Source organism: Chiloscyllium plagiosum, unplaced genomic scaffold (assembly GCF_037043375.1).
Source record: "Chiloscyllium plagiosum isolate Xiang-an unplaced genomic scaffold, Cpla_swu_hap1 HiC_scaffold_17, whole genome shotgun sequence".
Lineage (NCBI taxonomy): Eukaryota > Metazoa > Chordata > Chondrichthyes > Orectolobiformes > Hemiscylliidae > Chiloscyllium > Chiloscyllium plagiosum.
In genome coordinates this window covers 62230786-62244377 of record NW_028270155.1, presented here as the reverse complement: position 1 = coordinate 62244377, position 13592 = coordinate 62230786, and the positions used below count along the sequence as shown (strand labels likewise).

Sequence of the window (13592 nt, the reverse complement as noted above, 5' to 3'; positions counted from 1 at the left end):
CCCATCCAGCTATTCAGCTGTGGGTCATCACCCCGACACACTGCAACAGACTCAATCACATTTTACAGGAGAAGGTTCTCCATAATAGCTACAGGGCCGACAGAATCAGTGGGGACAGGACCTTTTCATTCACAGAGGGACCTCTGTGAATATGCTGAGAATCATGGGGACAGCTGGAACAGAGCCCATGGTTTCATGGGGGACATTAAGGATGACGGTGAGTAACTGCCTCTGCTGCTCTCAATCCCCTCCTCACTTTCACCCTGAGATGGGGAATCAAACGAAAGCTGCAGACTGTGGGACCATGGATCTGGTGCTTTCCTCTGCCTCTCCCTCCAACATCCCAACCCGCCTGTTCTGATTGGCTGCTTTCAGATTCCCAGGAAGTGCCGGCTGGGGACCTCCTCACAGCCATGAGGAGGCGGAAGCTCAAACCCAGGTCACTGGTGAGGGGGCATTGTAACGTGATCTCACAGGTGAGCTGCCAGGGGAAATGGGTACCTAGTGTGCCAACTCCATGGAGGGCACGTTCTGCTGCAGGGAACACAGATGGGGACATTAATGGGAGGCCTACAGAAGGAGGTTGATGGGAATGCACACTGAGATGCTTGGTACATTAGCAGGCCATGTCAGACAGTCTATCAAAGGGCATGGAGAAGCTCAGTCCCAATGTGACAGAGGGCACTGCACAGAGCTTGGATCCCATCATTTCCCCTGTGACAGTGGGAGCCAGCTCCTTGACTGCAGCAGCTGACAGGGCAGTGATCCAGTATCTGTGCTCACTGTCTCAGCCTCTGCTGAAGCACAGACAGAAGCCAAGAAACCCCTCAGTACTGCAGTGTGAGTTCAGACTGAGGTCGTGCTTGGTCCCATGCAGGCTCAGACCCGCTGTGAACATGACTGTGGATCCCAGTGGGCAAAGGGGTTTGCAGGGTCTTGGAGCAGGCCAGCAGCTCGTCCTCCAACAGATCACTAGGGACCTGGGGATGCTGCCTGGGGGACTGGCAGAGGCACCATGGGGCATCAACCTGCTGCCCTCTCTCAGGGTAACAGCATTTGTGCTCTCACTGTGGCCACTCCACCAGTCCCCTTGCTGTTGTCCCTTACCCTGTCAGTCCAGACAGCTGCTGTCTGTTGTGAGATGGTGCAGTCTGAAGCCAGGCCCAGGGTTTCCCCAGGAATTCCTGCAAAATACACCTGCAGTCTCCCCCATTGGAAGTCAGCTGCCTTCCACTAACCATGCAGTAACCAATGGGGTAAAGCTGCACAGGAACACCAGGACAGGCCCTCGGGCACTGCACAAGGATGGTCAGTTCCCATTTGTCCATGTCACTGGCTATGTTCCTGAATAAAGATTCTGTGATGCACATGTTTGTTGCTTGGCCCTGGGTGGTCCAAGTTGGGGAATTCAGTATTACATCAGGCAGGGAGGCTGCTGTGTAAAACCAGGATAGCAGCTCATCACCTGGTTCCAGACACACACAGGGCTCAGGGGGCACCTTCTCAAGAGGCTGTACCATGTGGGGTATACTGGAAACAGCTGGCACAACAGCACCCATCTCCAGGGGGGCACAGGGCTCATGTAGTCTCATCACAAGCAACACTACAAAGCTGAGACTTTCCCCCTTGGTCATTGTTCAGATTATCCAGTCAGAAACGATCTGATTCTATTGAACTGTTGCAGTTAAATATTTGTGTGATCCTTACTCCGGGGGGTATTTAATACTCAAATATTATCAAGTCAGACAATGTCACATTTCCTTACTGCACCCTTATTAATTACTGCATTGTGAAAACACTTACCCATGAGAAAGTGGCAGTAACTGTAAATGCTAAAACACCTTTCACATCCTCTTTGGTCACAGCAGCCTTACCATTTGGAAGTACAAAGGTTTCACTGTCCATTGGAAAATCCATATCCATCAGGACCTTATGTAGATCAGACTCCAGGCTGGAAAATGCACAGACAGTTAGCTCTGGACTGGATAAGAAACAGGGATTCACACACTAGGGTCAATATTAACTTATTTATTACAGTTCAGTCCATGTCATGAACCAAAAACAGTAATTGCTGGTGAAAATCAGCAGGTCTGGTATCTGTGGGGAGAAAGCAGAATGAATGTTCCGAGTCCAGTGACTCTGCATCAGAACCCATCAGCCTTTATCATGATGTCATCACTATGTGTGCTGCTCTGATCCCTTCCTGCCATGCTCAGTCTGATAATAAACACACTGTAATAATTGCTAAGGTGTCAGATCCATGTTTCTGTTAATCCCCAAAGAAACCACATCACCACCAGATCAAACATAGCAGCTTCAATGGGGGCATCAGTCTCTTCTCAGTTCCTTCTCAGATGAATCTGAAGAACCATGAGGTAAGATTAAACTGGGAGACAAGAGCATTGTCAGACTTCCTAAAGGCAGTGGCTCAATGGCTTACCCAGCGTGAGGTGCAGTTACTGAACACTAGTGACTGATACAAGGTCAGTCAGGTAGATCTCAGAGAATATGGGTTCCCTGTTTGGGGCTGTTAACCTGCTCCAATCAGGGAGCCCTGGCTGACAGATACAAACTGGAGTGTCAGGGGTTCTGCTCCCTCCAGGAGCCAGCTCTGAGCTCGCTGGGTCAGTGTTATTGACTACGCTGATGTAAATAAAGGGTGACTTGGTGATGGGACACCAGCTTTCAGTGAGTTATTTCTGTAATGATGAGAAAAAAGCACGTTCCTGAAGAGATTGCAACAGGTGCCTGAGTTGGGGTCAACATTTGTGGTATCGTGCTGCTATTTGGGAAGCTTGACTCATTCAATCCTGCCATCGAAGACTGGGCCCAGAATGTGGAAGAAATGCAGTATTTTTTCCGGCAAATGACATTAGAGCAGGTAACAAGCAATGAGTAATTCTCCTGACAGCGCGTGGCCTCACAACCTTTTTGGTTATTAGGTGCCTGAGTTACCTTGCAGCACCAGACACTAAAACATTTCAAGAGCTGATGGATTTAGTGAAGGTTTGTTACAGACCCAAGTCTGCTCTCATTCTGAGACACCATCGGTATTACTCGACAGTGTGAGAAACCTTTCAGGGAAATCCGTATCAGGGTCTGGACGAGGTTAAGACAACTGACAGAGGAATATGATTTTGGTTTAACCCTCAGTGAGATGCTGAGACACCGTTTGGTGTGTGGGCTTTATGAGGTGACCATGCAAAAGCACTGACCAGCTGAAGCCCAACAGGACTTCAAACAGGCACTACAACTGGCTTTGTGGTTGGAAAATGCAGCAAGTGGAGCTGGAGTTACAGGGTATGTTGGTGGAAGTGGACAGCCTCACCAGGCCGACTGAGCTTGGGAACACCACATGAGGGAAGGCCATTGCACAGCCTCACTCAGGACATATCCTGAACAGAGGGACCCTTGGACAGCCCACAGCAAAACCCCAAAACAAAGCCAAGCCTCGGACACCCAGTTAACGTTTTCTTCTTGATCCGGCCTGGCAGACCATTGTAGTCACAGCCAGTATGTGGGCCCGAGACGGCAAAGGGGTCCCACTTGGTCTGAATTGAATAAGAACTCACAGGCCGTTATCCAGGAGAGTGCACACACTGGAAAGTTCACCGACAGCTGGTTAGGAACAGTTAAAATGCTCCATCATCTCCAAATCAGAACCAATCAAAATAAAGGTCTGGTTAAACGGTCACCCAGTTCCAATGGAGGTCCATACCAGCGCGGCTGTATCAGTGATTGTGGAACCAGTCTTTACCAAAATTCCCTCTGGACTCTAACCCTTAAGTCTGTGTAAGACCTCGGCCAGGCTGAGAGCCTATACTGGGGAGCCTTTCCAGATTAAGGGTACAACTTCAGTTCCGGTCTTTTCTGAGAAGGGGCTGGGTCAGTTCCCACTGATTGTAGTAAAAGGCCCAGGCCCAAGCTTGATAGGACAGAACTGGTTGAGATTCATTGAAAAAAGATCCCGAGGCTCCTTCATCTGTACCGGAGCATAAGCCTTTCCTTGGGTTGGTGGATTATTCCAGAACCTTCATCCACAACCTGGCCTCCATTCTGGCATCCTTCCATCTTCTATTGAAAAAGGGTCAGCCTTGGGAATGGCCTTGGAGCTCAGATGTAGCCTTTAGGGAAGTAGAGAAGCAGCTGTCATTGTCTCAGGTATTTGCTCACTGCAATCCCAAGTGAGATATGGTGCTGATGTGTGATACGTCCCTGTGGGGTATCAGGGTAGGGTTGGCTCACTGGAGGGCCAATGGAGAGGAACGCCCGATAGTGCATGCTTCCTGGATTTTGGCTAATGCTGAACGAAGATACGCCCAGATAGAGAAGGAAGGTTTTGTGGTCACCTTTGATGTGAGAAAGTTCCACCTGTGCCTTTCCGTGTGTACATTTGTAATAGGAACAGACCACAATCCCCTGCTAGGGTTACTTAACGAGGACTGGGCCATGCCGCCCAGAGCTTCAGGATGAATACAGTGGTGGGCCCTTATTCTGAGGCAGACAGTGACAAGTTGGACCCCTGTCCGGGAGGCCAAGTGGGAAATGCAGATGCCTTGAGGCGCCTCCCACTGGCCAGTGGTTCCACCACAAGAAGAGTCTGTTCTGGTTTTAAACTTTCTGGACACCCTTCTGGCCACCACTGAAAATATCAGATTGTCGCCACAAAAACATCCCGTCCTGGCAAAACAAAAACAGCTGGTGGTGAGAGAGGAAAGAAACCATCACCAGAATTCAAACCTTTCTGGACTCAGTGAGACCAGATCACCATAAAGGGTGGCATATTGTTATGGAGAGCAAGAGTGATTGTCCTGAGGAAAGGTCATTGACAGATACTGGCTGAACTCCACCGGGGTCATCCAGGGGATTCCAAAATGAAGATGTTAGTGAGAAGTTACATCTGGTGGCCAGGATTTGATGATGACATAGCTGCTTTGGTGGGGCAGTGCCCAGAGTGCCAACGAGGACACAAATTACCACCAGCAGCTCCCCAACATTTGTGGGAATGACTGGGTAAACCCTGAACTCAGTCACATGTCTACAACGCCAGTCCTTTCACACACTCCGTGTTTTCAGTCATTGTGGATGCTCATTTAAAGTGGTTGGATCTGCACAGAATCCATTTGTTCAACACAGGGAAAACGATTGGAAAGGTGCAAGCATCTTCTACAATGCATGGACTCGAGGGAATGTTGGTCACAGACAACGGGCCATTATTTCCCCAAGCTGAGTGGCATTAGGCAGGAAGGGACAGCCCCATACCATCCACTGATGATGTTACCCAGTACGGTGATGAAACGTCTGAAAACGAATCCCAATATTCTGCTTGTAGGACCTCATTCCTTTTTTTAAGCCATGAATTTGATACCTGTGCAGTCTACAACCATTGGCTGTTCACCCTTCCACTCCAAACTGTTCCTCCTCTCCAATACAGCAGAACCAACCATGGTGCAACAGATTTTAGAATCACCACGTTCCTCTCAGAGGCCATTACCCCCAGCAGGATCCATTGTGGGTCTATCTGTATTACAGGGGGTAGCCACAGGGGATTCCTGCACTTGCTGCATCGTTCTGTGACTCGGCCTGGTGATTATCCGTTCACTTTCTCACTTTGAAGATTGAGACTGCGGTGTGACCATCTCTCTGTACATGTTATCTTCGATACCCTCAGCCTCCCAGATGCTCCACAGTGTCCCCAGTCTCTGCTCCAGCTCTGAAACCCAGGCTCCCTTCCAGTAGCTGCAGCTGGAGCCACTTCCTGCACATGTTCTGGTCCCACTTACCCCACAGAGCAGGAGGGGCACACCACGGCATTGAGATCTACTCCCATGACTTTCTGCTCAACGAGACCCTCAGATTGTCTGTAAAATCAATTACGTTGATTTTTTTCCAGGTTCTTCTTCCCTTGGCCACAGCACTTGTAAACTATAAACCCAAAATAAAGACGTTAAGTGATAAAAATAAATTAAACGCTCACCCAACCGTACTCAGTAAATCTTCTTGCCCGACATGACTATATGATTCTTCACAGAGTGCCTCACTATGATGCTGACTGTGGGACACCCTTCCCAGACTGCTTCATAGTGATGCTGACTGTGGCACACCCTTCCCAGACTGCTTCACTGTGATGCTGGCTGTGAGACACCCTTTCCAGACTGCTTCATTGTGATGCTGACTGTGGGACACCCTTCCCAGACTGCTTCACTGTGATGCTGACTGTGGGACACCCTTCCCAGACTCCTTCACCGTGATGCTGACTGTGGGACACCCTTCCCAGACTGCTTCACTGGGATGCTGACTGTGGGACATCCTTCCCAGACTGCTTCACCGTGATGCTGACTGTAGGACACCCTTCCCAGACTGCTTCACTGGGATGCTGACTGTGGGACACCCTTCCCAGACTGCTTCACCGTGATGCTGACTGTGGGACATCCTTCCCAGACTGCTTCACTGGGATGTTGACGATGGGATACTCATACCTGACTATTTCAGCTGAGTGTCCTTGTGAGTGACTTGCAGACTTTGCCTGAGATGAACGATGATCTTCCCTTTGCTTCATGTTCCCTTTCCTGTTGCTGTCCTTGCATCTTCAGTGACCTGTCAGCCTCCACCATTTCTATCCTTCCCCTTTATATAACCATCAATGTTCCCACTTTACCCTCGGAGCCCATGGTTCTGTGAATTGCGATGCCCTCGTTGGCCTTACACCTCCTCCATGTTGTGGCCAAAGTGGCAGCACCTTGTGAGAACCATCCCTCCCTTAGCATTCTGTCCCATCCCATTCTCCAGGAAATCCCAGCCTTCCATCTTGAATTCCCTCCTTTCACTCCCACCATTCCCTCATCAACCCAATCCAATGATCCTGATCCTCAGACCTGAGTTTCCTGCTTTCCCCAGGACTCCATGGAAAGGATCCTGAAAAGCCCCTGACCATTAATACCCAAACCTCCAGCTCGGACCATGTCTGAGTCCCCAGAGTCACTTGGGCAGGCCAGCCTTGAATGAGAGCCAGCCCAAAGACAGGTGTCCCCACAGCACCCCAGCCGATGTACCTGTGATCTCCAACCTGCTTGAACGTTTCCTCAGGGCTGTTCCTGGCCGGGTCCCTGGACTGCAGGGAATCCCACATTCTGGAAGACTGTGGCCAAGCCCCTGGACTGGGATTAGATGAGTTCCTTGACACATAGTCCCCTTCACTCCACTAAGGACTGGTCCCTTTGACCTTTAGACAGAGCCATTTGCTTGAAGCCCATGCAATGTGTTGCCACATAAGCTGCTGCCACAAGCTCTCGGTGTGACATTGACAGAGCCCAGTGCTGTACAACAACAACATGTCCAGCCCCTTGCCCGCACAGTGCTCCCAACCATGGCACGCTGCCTGTCTCTCCCTCTGCTGCTAAAAAGCAATGCAGGTCACAGAGCCTCCAAGTCAGCGCAAAATGTGTCAGTTTGAATGAAATGGCAGAATACAGTGTGCAGGCTCATTTTTACTGAGTCTATGAACTTGAATTAAAACATTTGAACTAAGCACACAACACAATGCATTTTAACATTTCACATTCTTTCACATGACAAGCAAAACATTGAAGGTGAAAAATAGCAGCTTTGCATTACACAGGAGATTTTATTCACTTATCAGAAACCGTCAAACTAGACGAACGCTCCTCACAGACACGTTACTGAAGCAGGAAGGAACCGAAACCTGGCAGTGAATCTGTTTAAGCCTTGGATAAAATACGTCCAAAATGTGCCCCTTCACCACATCAACTTTTAAACATTGTTTTCAACTTCAAGTTGTTCACACTTACCCGACTGAAATGTTCCCATCACATTGCCCCAGGATCCTGTTGGTCAGTAACATTGCATAGCGAGCATCATTTAGTTTCAATTGTCCTTTCCTTGTGAGGTCAGTCAATTTGTTTTTCTGAAATAAGCAATCAGCCAATGGTAATTCTAATAGGAAAGATACCGTTAGAAAAAAGAGGGAATCTCAACACTTCAATATCAGGAAAATATTTCAAACATTGAAATGTTATATACATGTGCTTGCAAATTGCAGTGTAATGTTAAAAAGGACTTTCTGTACACACATCTCCATCTTTGTGTCGAATTCTAACCTGAACAGTACAATTAAAATTGTGAAACACTAACAGGAAATGCTGGAACTACCCAGCAGGCCTGCAGTATCTGGGGAGAGGGAAACTGCATGTACGTGGCAACTCAATGATGTCCAGCCAGATCTTTCTCCCGAGTGAAAGGTACTGCATCAGAAACAGGAACAATACAAGGAAAGGAGAAAGGAAGCTTGGGATTGGGAAAGTAAATCACTTGTGGTCCTGATAGAGCATCGGGAACATTAAACTCTCAACATGGGTCCTGATAAATAGCTGAAAAGTTCATATCTGTTGTGGTTATTATCAATCATCTAATTCACCAAAAACCTTTCAGTTTTATTAGATTACAATTGAGTCTGGTTAGAACAGACATTGCCAAATCTACTAATATTCCTGTAATACTGGGAGTAGTTTACCTGTGAGAAATATACTCTAAAGCTTAAAGAAATGCATATTCCACAACCTGGGTTTAAAGCCATCGATCCTTTTCATTAAGCAGGTCATGAAATTAATTGTGTTGCGATGTACAATTAACATTATTTACAGAATCAAGGTATTGTTTTTAGTGCTCATCTAGTGCTCCATAATATACCCCAGGCCTCCCATCTCCCCCTCCCCATTGACTGGGGACATCTCTGAAGACAGGGAGCAGCACACACCCCCCACTCACACTTTCCTCGTCCTGTGGTTGTAGGAGAAACAGAGAGAGCCTGGGCCTATGTTTCTATTTTATTCTTTATCTGTGATAAATAGAGTCATAGAGTCACATATCTGTGATTCACAATGTGTCAGTTATTATTCTACTCACCACATGCTCCTTCAGATCCAGTAAATTCCAAATAAGAAGCATTTTCCATGTGAACTGGACTGAGGTCTGACTGATTTATGTAAATAATGTCTCTCAGCAACGGTGAACTCTTGTGTGAACTGCTATTGGTGAGAGTGAAATGTTGACAACATTTCCCTCCAGTGGACATGGCAGTTGGATACGACTTTCCAATATCACCACGGGTTATGTAGAGTTGGCCAACGGATCCTTTCCAGGTGATGCAGATTTCTGATGAAGCTGCAGGTGTAGGTGCTGCAGGATCTTGTGTCCAGGAAGATGAACCATTCCCAAAGAGATGAGCTTCTATTTCTAAGCCTGTTTTCTTTACAGACACTTTCAATGAACATGGATCTGGGCCAATGTAGTGATGAGATTTATTAATGTGACTGTTCAGGTATCCACAAACTGTGAACTCAGCACCAACTATTGCTGCAAATACAATCACAAGGTAAGCATTAATCAACACCTGAGAAATTTTCTCAGAAGCTTTTTAAATCAATACTGTGACTTTGCTGGAAAATTGAGGGAAATTCCACACCAATTGCATAATCAGGAATTGATAATCAGCAACAACAACAACCTTTTTTTTCATAGCACCTTTAGAGGAATAAAATGTTCCAAGGCCCTTCACAAGAGGGTTCTCAAACAAAACGTTGATGCCGTTGTAAGGTCTCAATAGTATTTGTAAAACACAGGCTAAAATATTAAAACATTTTGCTGGTCAGAATTATATAAGGATGGAGTCAAGAACTGGGTGAAGAATAGACAGTGTCTGTGTCATAAATAATGTTGTAATATGTTGTATAAAGCTGGGAGTTGGCTTTAACTCAGGAGAGGTGATTTTACATTTTATGATGATCAGACTCACTGTCCTTGTATACACATGAAAATATACAACTGTTTGACCAGTTTCCTCAATCCTCCATCAACTTATCAAGTTGTGTGATAAAATAAAGCCACAGTCAAAGGCTTTGATCTTGCCAACACTGAGATGGAGAAAGTTATTGCTCTTCCAAAACAGAACCCTGGAAAAGGGATCAGGAAATGTAAAGGCAATAGATAGAACGGAACAGCAAAGTGACACTGTGAGTTTAATCTGTAACTTTGATGAAATGAGCTTGCCTGAGATTTTGCACTGAAAGGGGATCGCATGTTCAGAGAGTTCACAATATTCCCTCCTCCTGCCGTGTCTGTTCCCGTCCTCAGCCTGAGCCTGTCAGCAAGGAAGAAGGTCAGGAACAGAATCTCATGTCACATCCTGCTCACTGAGGAGGCCTTTCACCAAACTGAATGACTTCGCTGCTGGGGAGCTTATTGGACTTTGACTGGAGGAAGTTTCAGGATTCAGGAGGATAAATGTATTTTTCCAATTTTTTATTCAGCTTTTGAACTTGTTATAACGAGTTGTGTGAAGGGAACCAGCTCCCTGTTTTCTCACTCCTATTAGTCAGCTGCAAAAACATTTTATTTATTTTGTTCAGCTTACAGTGATGATCTTTCAACTTCAACCAAGTTCACTACACAATGCAAGAGCCCATTTCAAGCTTTTCTTGAATGAAAAGAGGACTTTTATGACTCACTTGATTCAAGAACCAATGATTAAAATGAACAGACCACACAGACACAGAGGTAGGAAATAGACAGTGGTAGAGGCAGTGAGAATAATGTTTATGTGGCCTTTAGACATCTTGGGGTGTTACGTCTTAACCTGAAATCAGAATTTAGTGACTTTTATCCTCAACAGTTCAGAATCTGTAGATCTTTGAATTCTTGGTGAACAGTTGTTTCTCGAATTTACATTTTCACTGGGTGCTGTTTCTGAAATAATGTTAGAAACAGGAAGGGGGAGAGAGAATTCCAGCTCTTGCTACACAAATTCACTTTTCATTCTCTCAGTCCTGATGCTGAAAAGCAGCTGTTGAAATACAGTTCAGTGTGTATTCCAGAGTCACGATCCTTTGTTTTTTCAAGTTCTCTGATTGATTGGTAACTCTTGCATCTCCCAAAATATTAAAGCAACACACACAACTGTACTAAGTAGGGGGTGAAAATTTCTTAATGGTTACTCATTACATTTCTTCATATAAAATGGTAATTTCACTGTCGATAGATTGTTTCATACAAATGGGTCACATGAATCTAGCTCAACCTTTGGGCAGGTGGCCCCTGCAGCCATTTTAGATCCAAGTTTTTCCTTTTTGGCAACCGTGTTACTCTCTGAAAGGTCTCAGGTACAACAGCCTAATGTTAGAGGTTAAAATTTGATCACCCATCTTTGTCATTATCATTATGTAAAAGGGATGGCAGGAGGGAGGGTGGGGCCGATCAGGGATAGTAAGGGAACTTGCACCTGGAATCGGAGGAAATAGGGGAGGTCCTTAATGAATACTTTCCCTCAGGAATACCTACTGCGAGGGACCTTGACATTCATGAGGACAGCGTGAAACAGACTGATATGCTCAAACAGTTTGATTTTGGGAAGGAGGATGTTCTGAAAATTTTGAAAAACATAAAGATGGATAAATCCCCTGGACCAGGCAGAATATATCCAAGGTTACTACAGGAAGTGAGGGAAGAGATTGGTGCACCTTTGGCAATGATCATTGCATTCTCACTGTCCACTGGAGTAGTGCCAGATGAGTGGAGGGTGGCAAACATTTCTCCTTTGTTCTAGAAAGGAAATAGAGATAATCCTGGGAATTACACTCAGTCCCCAAGCAGTCTTATGATACTGATGAGCAAAAACTGGAGAAGATTCTGAGAGACAGATTTTCTGATTACTTGGAAAACCATAGTTTGAATAGAGATAGTCAGCATGGTTTGTGAGGGGCAGGTCATGCCTCACAAACTTTATTGAATTCTTTGACGATATGACAAAACATGTTGATGAAGGTAGAGCAGTGGATGTGGTGTACGTGGATTTCAGTGAGGCATTTGGTAAGATTCCCCATGGTAGGCTCATACAGAAAGTAAGGAGGCATGGGATACAAGGAAACTGTCTGAATACAGAATTGACTGGCCCATAGAAGACAGAGAGTGATGGTTGATGGAAAGTATTCGCCTGCAGCTTGGTGAACAGTAGTGTTCTGCTGGGAACAGGTCTGGGACCTCTGTTCTTTGTGATGTTTATAAATGAGTAGGATGAAGAAGTGGAAAGATAGATTAGTAAGTTTGTTGATGACACAAAGATTGGTGGAGTTGTGGATAATGCAGAGGGCTGTTGTAGGTTGCAACAGGACATTGACAGGATGCAGAACTGGGCTGATAAGTGGCAGATGGCATTCGACCTGGAAAAGTGTGAAGCTGTTATCATTGGAAAGTTGAATTTGAATGCTGAATACAGGATTCAAGGCATGATTCTTGGCAGTGTGGAGGAACAGAGGGATATTGGGTTCCATGTCCATAGATCCCTCAAAGTTGCCACCCAGGTTGACAGGGTTGTTAAGAAGGTGTATGGAGTGTTAGCTTTCATGAGCAGGGGGATTGAGTTTTCAAGCTGCGAGGTTATGCTGCAGCTCTACAGAGCCCTGAAATGTTGTGTTCAGTTCTAGTTGCCTCATTATTGGAAAGCTTTCAAGAAGGTGCAGAGGAGATTTACCAGGACATTACCTGGACTGGAGGGCATGACATCTGAAGAAAGGAGCCAGGGTTTTTCTCACTGGAGCGAAGAAGGATGAGACGTGACTTGATAGAGTTGTATAAGATGTTCAGAGGCGTAGATTGAGTGGATTGCCAGAGAGTTTTTCCCATGGCAGAATGTCTACCATGAAGGGGCATAATTTTAAGGTAATTGGTGGAAGATTTAGGGGAGATATCAGATGTAGGTTCTTTACTCACAGAGTGGGGGGGGAGGGGGGGGGGGCGGTATGTGGAATGCACTGCCAGCAGTGGTAGTAGAGTCAGATACATTAGGGACATTTAAGTGAATCTTGGACAGGCACATGGAAGATCATACAAGGAAGGGTGAATCGGTTAGTCTGATCTTAGAGGAGGATAAAAGACTGGCACAACATCGAGGGCCGAATGGCCTGTACTGTGCTGGACTATTCTATGTTCTGTCAGCAGCATTTGTGTGATAACTTTATCTCTACAATTGTCTTTATTTGTTACTTTACCTTCGACGAACTCTGTTTGTATCGTGTTAATTTTCTGTCTCTCTTTTCAACAGTCAATGATGGGAAATGTACAGAAATCACATTAACACTGGAACCAATGTTCACACTGAGATACACAATCCATCCCCTTGGATCACCAGCCTCATACAGCATTGAAAATAAACTGGGGAATTTAAAAGAAGTGAAACAAAGGAAGTGCTGAGAAATGAATTACCTTTCCCAATGTGAAACCTGAAGAAACATAACAGAAGGCAGTGACAGTTGATCAGTCTGTGAAAGGAGCTGGTTTTGAGAGGCATCTTCCACTGGGTTCCTCCTCTGGAAAATCAACATTGTGAATATGAGAGCACAGGGTGAGGATCACACAAATGATGGTTACATCCAAAACATGCAAAATTACATGGAGTTAAATGATGACCTGTCACTGTCCCAACACACAGTGACACCAATTGACAGGATGTAGCTCCCATTTGAAATCACCGTGATCGGTGAATTTTGGGGGAAATTATTGAGATTTTATAGAACATAGAACAT

General features: G+C 45.8%; 1 protein-coding gene across 1 annotated transcript in view; it reads right to left on the bottom strand.

Moving 5' to 3' along the window:
• The window catches only part of LOC148147370 (uncharacterized), a 109751-nt gene extending 96394 nt beyond the window's left edge, over positions 1–13357 (bottom strand). The window contains exons 1-4 of the mRNA XM_087996006.1: positions 13273–13357; positions 8923–9372; positions 7809–7953; positions 1804–1951 (exon numbers count right to left, since the gene is read on the bottom strand). Of these exons, the coding sequence (XP_087852132.1) occupies positions 1804–1951; positions 7809–7953; positions 8923–9372; positions 13273–13357 (828 nt within the window). The remainder of the gene's footprint in view (positions 1–1803; positions 1952–7808; positions 7954–8922; positions 9373–13272) is intronic.
• Positions 13358–13592: the final 235 nt, after the last annotated feature.